Below are 10739 nucleotides of genomic sequence, written 5' to 3' on the forward strand. Positions count from 1 at the left end.
GAATTTGTGGTTTCCATTTTGATATTCTCCTAAGGATCTTCTAAATATTTCAGTGTATTTGAATAGCAAATATTGCATCGTGGGGTTTTTTGTTTGTTTGTGAGTTTCTTTATTCTTTATACGTAAGAGTTCTCCTCGATCGTCAACCATATGCATCTCTGCATCCCCAATACCTGCCACAGATTGACTTAAGGAATTAATAAATTATCCTGAACCACAGGTTATTAGACAGTGTCCTAACATCAGTAACCTGCTCAATGTGATGTTGCATAAATGGTAATTCCTTTACTCTCTTTTCTTCAGCTTGTCTACAAGTAATCTAACAAGAGCCCTGGGGTAGGTAGTCCCCTCAACCTGTAACATCTACTCCTCACTTTCACGTGGCCAACTCCATTCTCCCTTTGAAGTCAGTTGACCTGTCACTGAGGACCTCACTGATCCTTGCCCTCCCCAGATGAAGCCCTCTTTTACATCCTCTCATAGCACTTTGTTCTTTTCCTTCATAACATTTTGTCACTGACATGACTGTAGAATCCATAGAGACTATATCCCTGTGGTCATTTATTTAGGGTCTATTCCAGCTTCACTGTGAGCTCCATGAGGGCCAGAATACCTTTGTCACGTTCGTTTCTGTTTTTAGAACATTGCCTAGCCCATAGTAGGTGCTTAAGCAGAAGACTGGTCCAGACTGAAGGAGTCCCACTGTCTCTCAGTATCAAAATAGCAATTTCATGTAAATAACTCATCCTTAGGAAAAGCAAGAAAATGAAAGGAAGGAGACTAATCCAATTGATATGCAGATACACATACACCAACTGGATCAATATATATGCTTATATTGGTGCATATGTATTTATTAGTACATGCTAATATATTATTAACACATCTATATCTAAGCTAATTATTCTACATCTTTTCATCTCTCTCCTTATACATAAAACACCTATTAGATTAGTATATGTTATTAACATATTATTAATGTATTATTACAGTAATTATAGTAATACATCATTATTATGTATTAATATAGCTCTACGTAACACAGAAGAGGGAGAAAGACAGGAAGATACAAAGGTATGGAAAATTTTAAAGAGATGATTTACTGACCAATTTTTTAGCAATATTGAAAAAAAAACAAAATACCTCAAAAATTTTTAAACTTTCATGATCTTTTTACTCTCCCAAATAGTGCTTTTTTCCCTTTGAACCTATGAATCATATACTAATATTAGGGAAACATTGAGAAAGCAAATCAAATTACCATAGATGTGTGAACTATAAATTTCAGTGTTTTAAATAATCTCTTATTTGTCATACCAGCCCCAAAATACTCATGGAGTCAGTGCCTGACAATAATAAATGAAAGCATATTAAATGTCCTTTCAAGAGGTGAAGTGTATGTTCTGGAAGAAATAAACATTACTGATTACTTTTTTCTTTGCCATCATTCAAGATCTTTGTTTTACCCAGAAACAAGACTTATAAGTTTGGTTTCTTTATAGACCATAGAGTAAGACCTCATTTGTAGTATTCTTGCAATTCTGTTTGTCATGCTCATGCTCTAATTGGTCGTTCTATAAAGAAAAGAGATGATATTATGGAAGTATAACCTATACAAGACCCTCATTGGCAGTTACTACTCACTAATAATAGCATTACCATTTATCTTACCACTAGCAAATTCAATGACTAATATATCTGGGGGAAATTAACCCACTGTAAGTCTTCTAGAGATACATTTTCCTCACACAAACTCCTAAATACCACATTCACTCTACTGTCTATCTGAAACTCACTCTCAGTTATGAAAGCACTAGGACTTGAACAAGAGGCCAGCTAAAATATCTGTTACTGCCCCCCTCCAGACAATTTCCAATGTTTAATTAATGCCCTTCATTTTACCACATTTTCCTGCTTGCCTCTGGGTGTGACACATTCACATAATCCTTCAATTCTTGAAGGTATGACAAGATCTATGATAAATCTGACTAGTGGCTTTGTTTTTCTATCATACTTGTAATTCTTGCATAAGGCAAATCACTGCGGGTAGCTTTCATATTGTATTTAACTTCAAAAGTCTTTCCTGGATGTTACAAATTGAGAAATTTACCAGACAGAATGAGTACCTGGGGATTTTGACTTGCCTCCCTGACTGAATCACGGAAGACAGAGAGAATGCACATGATTGTAATTTTGGCTGACCGTCCTGGTTTGCTTTTAGTCAGCAAAATTAATATTATATTCCCGAAAAGGATTGTTCATACTTCAAATATGTACAGTGAAATAATGACATAGGGAGACTTAGAGTTTACATGCAAAATTTTCTTTCTATGAAGTCTAGAGTCCTATTTCGTAAATATTGAGAAATTGCAAGAACCCCTACCCACTCTGTAAAAACCACATTCTTTTTTTTAATTTTTTTTAACGTTTATTTATTTTTGAGACAGGGAGAGACAGAGCATGAACAGGGGAGGGGCAGAGAGAGAGGGAGACACAGAATCTGAAACGGGCTCTAGGCTCTAAGGTGTCAGCACAGAGCCCGACGCGGGGCTTGAACTCACAGACCATGACCTGAGCCGAAGTTGGATGCTTAACCGACTGAGCCACCCAGGCGCCCCAAAAACCACATTCTTAAAAGATGTGATTCCACTGCCACATAAATGTGGGATGATTGTTTCTGACCCACCTCTAGGCTGAACAAAGAGAAAAATCGCTAACTGGTTTCCAGCTGGAGAGGTCAGTAATTGTAATTCTTTACAGTTTGTGGTACAATACAAAGTCAGGGTAATTATGTTTCAAATCTGGTTTTGAGTACTTCCAGCTATTTGTCCTTGGCAATTTATTTAACATCTCCATCCCTCGGGTTTCTCATCTGTAAAATCAGTACAGTAATAATATCTGTCTCACAGGCACTAAAGGCTGATCCTGGAACAGAGTAGGTGCTTGACAAATATTAGTTCCTATTCCCTAATTTAAAGTCAGAAAACTGAGAGCTCTGTAGTTTAAGTGCCATCATTTTGCTCAAATGTATCTGTGTTCTTTCTATCTATGCATGGATCCTTAAGTTTTAGCGCAGGATTTGTTTCCACAAGTCATTTTTAAGAAGCTTCTGGGAACAATGTATTCATATTCTCTGTCTTTTTTTTTCTGTCATTCATGTGTTAGTATTACCAACATATACGGTATATTTTTCTTCTTATAAATATTCATCCCTCAATACCCATTTATTGATAATCTTGTTACAGAACAGACCCAGTACAGGATTCTTGAGACACGGAGATTACAAAAATGAGAAGCTTTCAGCCTAAGTTAAGGTCTTATGGTGGCCAATATACTGAATTCTCTCTGACAAAGCTTTACTCGAAAGCTGAATGATAAGGGACTAGATTTTTTTAAAAGAGAGAGAAAGGGTCTCTCGGGTGGGATTCCCCAGAATCAAACCCTGAGAGGACATTTGCGTGCAGGAAGTTTACTGAGGAGTGCTCTAAAGATTAACATCTGTCAGGAAGTAAAGAACCGGAGAGAAGGAGAGCTGCTGTTACAATAGAAGACCAGGCGATCCTATGAGAAGCTTTGGGGCTGGGGTAGCCTTCTAGAGTTATTCTGAATTGTGGCAAGGGAGCAGACCTCCAAACTCTCCCACCGACAGGTCATTAGATGTGGGCTACCTCTGGGGAGTGGGGACAACTTTGGGTGAGACCCCTGGGGCCCTGGGCTGTGCCCAGAGAAGGTCTCAGTTGTGAGCTGACTGCAGCCATCATTTCCAGCAACTGGAGACAGCTGTGGTGCACCACCCAGAGGATCCTGAAAGGGAAGGAGTGTGGGCAGCGCATCCGGGTTTCAGGGACAGGGGAGGGGAGAAAAAAGGAGAAGAGAAGAGGGAAGGGTGGGGGAGGAAAGGTCAGAGAAGGGGAGAGGCCGGGAGGGGATGAGAGGAGATGGAAAAGAATGGGGGGAACAGAGGGGGCAAGGAGGAGAGGACAGTAGGGGAAGGAAGGGGGGGAGAGTGGAGGGCCTTTGTCTTACCTTTTCTTTTTCCTTTTCTTCCTTCCTTCTTTTCCCTTCCCAGCTCTCCTTTCTCCTCCCTCCTTCCTTCTATCGTTTTCTCCCTTCCTTCCTTCTTTCCATTCTTCCTGTTCTCCTGAGAAGTACAATAATGCTACTTGAAAGAGAAGGAGGAGCGGGGGGATGAAGTTACCCCAGCAGCCGGCACAAGCCCCTTCCATGTGGGAGAGGCCATGTTGGACTTCTCAGCGTTTCCAGTTGTGCTCTGATGACACCCACTTAAGTGAGGTCCAAGTACCACTCATTAACATATGGAACCATCAGAAATAATATATTGTCGTAAGCCACTAAATTTGGGCTTGACTTGTTACACGAGAGGGTCGTTATGCATTTGACGCTCAATGGCTAATATTAATTGGCATTAAATTAAAGTGAAAATTCCCAGCTCCTCGAACCTTTGCGGGGCTTCTGTCCAACAGCACCCAGGAAGACACTCCCCCTCAATTCTTCCGCCCTCCCTACTCCTTCCCTGACCCCACCCCACCCCAGGCTTCACCTCTGGGTGCCGAGTGCCAGAGTAATTAAGGTCTGGGTTCTTCTTGTCAACTGAGAATCATACAGAAAACATATTTGGTTTCAGCACATAGAGGAAATCTTTTATCCTCTAGTATTTCAATTGATTACTTAAGGTGCTTTGACAGCAAGACCCCAAATTGCATTATCCCCAAGATCTTCTGTACTAATTGCTTTTATGACTAATTTGAGAATGACAGCTTATTTCCTTCATACTTGGGAGATGTCAGTTCAAAATCTTTTATGTATGACAGTTAATCTATGCTTTATTTTAGTGGGTAATGCTCCTCCAATGTCTAGATATTTTCTTTCAAAAGAGCTAACAGATATGTTGTTTGAGTCTTTGAAACCTTGCTAGTTTCCTAAATGACTGGGACTCTGCTATTTAAACAATGACTTAAAGGAAAAAGAGATAAAGTAACTTACCACACCAGAAGAATTAAATTAATAAACAGCATGACAATGTTGGATCCATAAAAAGGCTGCCCAGTTATTTTAAAACCCAAAAACTTTGACACTAACTTTCTAGCATTTGTTTAAACATACTATTTTGTATAAGCTTCTTTTCATTGAATAACTGACTTCAAAGTATCTTTTATCCACTTAGTAAGCCAGTTTTTCAGAGTTTGTATTGTGTTTCTCTTCATGGAAACAAAAACAAAAACAAAAACAACAACAACCTACCAGGTGCAAATGAAAGTAATACAGTTAGCACAGTTAGCAGTATAGTGGTAACCACATCACATTGGTATTGGTGACCCATTGCTTTGCACAAGTATTTGAGGTCTCACTGTAAAAAAAAAAAAAATTATGTGTATTTATTTTTGAAAGAGAGAGACAGAGACTGAGCATGAGCGAGGGAAGGGCAGAGAGAGCAGGAGACAGAATCCCAAGCAGGCTCCAGGCTCAGAGCTGTCAGCACAGAGCCCCGACATGGGCTTGAACCCACAAACCGCAAGGTCATGACCTGAGAGGAAGTTGGACACTTCACCGACTGAACCGCCTCTGGGCACCCTGAGGTCTCATTTTTAAAAAAAGAAATAGCACAATGACCAAGTCACCCAATGAGGAGAACTTTTAAACATCTGGCACATACTAGATACTTAATATTTACTGAATCAGCAAAAGCTAGAAAAACATTATTTACCTCAAGTGCCAACTAATAGGCTTGTGAAATTTTAGTGACTCAAGAAATTTGTTAATGCTTCCTCACGAACCTTGCTGACGTTGTATGTTTTGTGACAAATATGTTGATTAAGACAATGGCTTAATGATACTCTGCAACATGCCTACCGCTTTCCTGGTACTAAATGAACCAGGAAAGAAATTTGGATAGTGTGTGTATAGAGGGAAAAGTATCCAGTGAAACTAATAAATGCAGCAAACAATATGTGTTGGGGCTGTGATGGATGGGGAAAAAAAAAAAAAGACACTATAATACTTAAAAAAAAAACCCCACACTTTATATCTTGCTCTGAAAATGTTTTTGAGCTTACATTTGAATAAAAGTATATCCGACCAGAGAATGAATAACATTTCAATCACAATAATGAGGAAAGACTATAAAGTCATCGCTCAGGAAGAACTAGAAAGGCGTTCACTCTCCTTACTCTGTTTCCTGCTGAGAATCTCTCTTTATTCACTCCACATCTCAGCTCTAAGAAGGATAGTCATTTTCAGCTTAACCTTTTTCTTGACTTTGCTTCTTAGACTATGAATTTCTGAGTTGGAAGAGGTGGAAAATCATTTTAATATGTTCTACTGCCAGACTGTAAGATACATGGGGAAAGCCAAAGGGGTGAGAAAGAGAAATGCATTTACAAAACAGGGCAGATGAACTTAAGTAGGTGTCGTCTAACTTAAACAAGAGGGAGAATTGGCTTTAAAGTTGAAAGAAAAAACAATTGGAAACAATAATTGACTGTATTCATTCTTTTGATAGAAAATGTAATTTTGTCCATTTGAATATTTTGAGTTTCTTCCAAAATGTTAAAGGTATAAAACATAAGCAAATAATGAGAAGTTTAAATAATATTGTGTAAGATTTGTACATAGTTGTAATAGGAAGACAGCTTGTGGCTAGAACCTTGTCCGTTATTCCCAGGCTTCCAAATCACCTCTTTATACTATAGGTACTTGGGACCAGATGGAGTTTGGTCTGAGGATTGTGTTTGATTAAAAACTTTCCTTCATACGATACTCATTGATCTACTCACCAACACTGTTTAAGACCCACTGTGTAATGTATTATCCTACACACCAAAAAATCCCTAAAGCATTCAAAGAAACCTAGGACATGCCTCTACCTTCAAAAGTGTATTGAGGAAGCAAGTCTCATAGAAGAAAGCGAGATCCAAACAAAACACACACAAGCCAGCCTGTGATGTGCAGGTGCTTTCTCTATATCACCTAGGGTTTGAGATCAAGACTCATGATTGCGCTCTAAGAATTGAGGAACAGAGATTTTGTTGCAGTTTGTAACACTGCAAACCTGGAAACACCCTCAAGGTCACCAATAAGACAGAAGTTGGTTGAGGATTGCCCATGCCATACAATGTCACGCAGCCATTAAAAAGGATGGGGAAAGATGACCTTGGGGTAGCATGAAAGGATGCTGAAGGCATATTTTTGAAGGGCAAAAGCAAACCATCTAATGATCCCATTTACATTAAGAAATCTATGTCTACCTCTATTGATATATGTGTTTCTCTACGAGTGACGTGTGTGTCTGTCTATATACACATATGTGTGTATATAAATGTAGACAGAACAGAAAACTAATATCAAACTGTTATCTAAGGTTTCCACTGGAGAGTGAGGATATAGAATAATGATGAAGAGAAATTTACATGTTTTATTCCACATACATCTGCAGTGTATGAACCTTTCACGATGAATTATATTACCTACTTCCCTGAAATATTAAAAATAAAAGAAAAAGGAAATATGCTGGGTGTTGCTTTTTAGAGTAGACTCAACAAGCAGCTTATTTTACAACACGAGGGAGGAGGCGCTTTTCTTCTAGTTTCTGGATGACATTAGAAAAAAATAATACATTCTGAAAACAGAAGCAACCCACAAACTGATACGCAAAGTGGGCCTTTTGCGGTAATTGGCTCCTACTTTATGCACATACTACAAACAAATCCTAACATTTTTCAGCAACCGAGTTAGGAACATCTGCTTTCTTTGGCAACTGGAAAGGGCCATATATGTATGCTCTCAGATAGTCATAAAGTGTCTGTTAAGCCTAGAAATTGCCTTATAGGAAAAGCAGAGTGTTATCATGTAGATACACAAAGAAAATTTGTGTAAGACTTCAGTTTAGTTCTTACCTCCCTACGTGGAAGGTTATATTCGTGTAAAGGATATGGGTACTAAGAATGGGGGAATGGGGGTGCGGAGAGCACAGTGTGAAGGGAAGTATAAATAAAATTGAGCAGGAACCCCGACCTGCCTGGTGTTTATCTGGGTTGAGCACAACTTGCCCATCCTCCCACATGTATTTCCACACACCATCCCTTCTTCCCTATCTTTTTTCTCCTTGCTGGCCTCGAGGGGCTTGTATAAAAGGCATCGGGAGAGCATGAGACACCATGACCGCAGACTTGGAGGCAGCAATTCGCCCTCGCACCGAGGCCTCCAGGACCGACTCCAGCTTAGTCGTCTCCACCATGGGCCTCAGTCCTACCTCCTCCTGCTCCAGCACCAGCCGGCTTCCCGTCCTACAGGGCTTGCTACTGCTGTCGCTGTTCCTGAGCACGCTGGTTCCTTCTGGGTTAAGTAAGAGAAACTGCGGGAGCGCTGAGAGTGGAGTCCCTGCCTCTCTGCAGCTGTGGCTGCTTCTGCTGCAGCAGGGCCTGGGGGAAAGTCTGCATGGTCGCTCCTGGGGCTGGAGAGGCCGTTACACCAGTACCTCCGGGAGGAGAGGGTATGCTGAGTGGGCACTTTACGTGTGCCAAGGCATTCTGCCAGGGTACTTTACTAAAGATCGGACGGTCATAGACGCAGCGACTTTAGGAGAGCGGCACAGTTAACAAATAAGGGGCTAAGGAAACAAGCCACTAGATAAGATCTCCGCAAGAATCGGGACCACTAACAGAGTCACGCTTTCTACCCTAGCTAAACGTGCAGACGTGGAGCCGTTCGTTGAACTTCGCTGCCTGTGTATGAAAACCGTCTCTGGCATTCACCCAAGTAACATCCAGAATTTGGAGGTGCTCAGGGCAGGACCCCACTGTGCCAACGTCGAAGTGATGTAAGTCCCTGTTTTTGTACCATTGCCTCATTGGGCATTAGGGAAACTCTCTGCTTCTGTCCCCACCGACGCAGTTTAATCCATCCAGCCCGGTGAATGCCTTCTGAGGGTCAGGCCAGGGCACTCACAGATCATTCCATTCCCTCTTGCAGAGCCACGCTGAAGAACGGGAACAAAGCCTGCCTGGACCCAGAAGCTCCCAAAATCAAGAAAATAGTCCAGAAAATTTTGGAAAGTAGTGGGTCAGTGGCTTAATCTGTTCGCTTTGTGTCAAATCTTTCTATCTCCCAAGAAGAGTAGGAGTTTGAAGGTTCGACTTTCTGGAGTTCTTATTTATCCAAAATACCTACTCATATTGTATTGAACTTTGGATATGTGTTCATTTCTGCCTCGAAAAGTCGCATGACATTCTGAGAAGGCTGGTTCATAGATGACAGAGAGAAGATAACAGTAAGCAAACTTACTGCCAAAATATAATATATGGTTTGTTCCCTAACTCCTGGCTAAATGTGGCACTATGCTTTGCATTCCTTTATTTAAAATTTTCTTTCCAAATACTCATATGCGTGTTAACCTCTCTTGCTCTACTTGACTGTGAGACTAGCTATACTCATGATGATTAATAGATTCCATAATGGCCATTGTTATTAGGAATCACACAGAGCCCAGAATAGAGCACTTGCTCAATAAATGTTTGTTGATTTATTTAGGGACTTATAATAGAGTTTTTCATTGTCTTCGTCTTAGGATACTTTGCCTCCAAGCATTTTTGAAAGGTTTTTCTAGTGTTTATTTCAGCCTTCAAACCCTAAAAAATAATAAAGTTGTAGAATGTGAGTCTTGTAAGCTGTGGTTACTTACTTTAAAGTGAATACATTTAATACTATAGAATAAAAAAATATATGATGAACAGCATTAACATTCTCTCTATTAAAAACACTCCAGTATTTTCAATAATAATCCTAATAATAACATAGGCTCTCTATGGTGTTAAATGTTTTAACCTGGAATGTTCGTATATATTTGCATTCACATCCTGTCTGCTTACAATTTTTGTGGTGGAATCAACCTTGCGAATACGAAAATAAAAAATTCACACGTTGGCAGACTTCTAATCATTGTTTTATAAGAAACAGAGCTTTCATTTTTTTTTTTACATTTTTTTTTTATTTGAATATAGCTGATGGCCAAAGTTGCATTCATTTCGGCAGAGTGACTGACCATCTCTCTCCCTTGTGCTGTGTGCTCCCCAAGTGCTGCTACCCCCCTGACACCGTACAACATCATTATAACACCATCGACTACATTCCCCACACTGTGCTTTTTATCCCCGTGGCCTAGTCATTCCATAACTGGAAGCCTGGACTTCCTATTCCCCTTCACCCATTTTGCCCATTCTCTCCCCGCTCCCTCTGGTTTGTTCTTTCTTTCTTTCTTTCTTTCTTTCTTTCTTTCTTTCTTTCTTTCAACGTTTATTTATTTTTGAGACAGAGACAGAGCATGAACAGGAGAATCTGAAAGGGGCTCCAGGCTCTGAGCTGTCAGCACAGAGCCCGACGTGGGGCTCAAACTCACAGACCGTAAGATCATGACCTGAGCCGAAGTCGGACGATTAACTGACTGAGCCACCCAGGCGCCCCTGGTCATTTATTTCTTAATCCCTTAAATTTATACCCACACTATCCTCACAGAAGTATTAACATGAAATCAAAACTTGTTGCTTTGCAGTCATATATTATTAATTTTAACAGAATTGTTGAGGGAAAAAGCCTTACTAACCCCTCCCCCTTTTTTTTACACTTCATTTATTTCTCAATACAGCACACAAAATCACTAGTTGATGATCTGTGTCAATTTTAGATTTTTTAATTTATTATTATTTAAAAAATTTTTTTAAACATTT

The 10739-nt window shown here is 40.0% G+C and overlaps 1 protein-coding gene across 1 annotated transcript; it reads left to right on the forward strand.

Moving 5' to 3' along the window:
* The first annotated feature begins 8060 nt into the window (after window positions 1-8060).
* Window positions 8061-9939, forward strand: PPBP (pro-platelet basic protein). Its single transcript, XM_047090882.1, has 3 exons — window positions 8061-8361; window positions 8701-8836; window positions 8989-9939. The coding sequence occupies exons 1-3, from the start codon at window positions 8175-8177 to the stop codon at window positions 9089-9091; spliced, it is 426 nt and encodes a 141-aa protein (XP_046946838.1). The 5' UTR covers window positions 8061-8174; the 3' UTR covers window positions 9092-9939.
* The last annotated feature ends 800 nt before the right edge of the window (window positions 9940-10739 follow it).

This window comes from Lynx rufus, unplaced genomic scaffold, assembly GCF_022079265.1.
Source record: "Lynx rufus isolate CCGP_SWC_20201006 ecotype Redwood Valley unplaced genomic scaffold, mLynRuf1.p SCAF_3, whole genome shotgun sequence".
In the NCBI taxonomy this organism is placed as follows: Eukaryota; Metazoa; Chordata; class Mammalia; order Carnivora; family Felidae; genus Lynx; species Lynx rufus.

Excerpts from the sequence above, each read along its gene's own strand:
- PPBP (XM_047090882.1), top strand. The coding sequence starts at position 8,175 with ATGACCGCAGACTTGGAGGCAGCAATTCGCCCTCGCACCGAGGCCTCC. Across the intron at positions 8,362-8,700 it reads GCTGGTTCCTTCTGGGTTAA|CTAAACGTGCAGACGTGGAG; the intron begins GTAAGAGAAACT and ends TTTCTACCCTAG. Across the intron at positions 8,837-8,988 it reads TGTGCCAACGTCGAAGTGAT|AGCCACGCTGAAGAACGGGA; the intron begins GTAAGTCCCTGT and ends TCCCTCTTGCAG.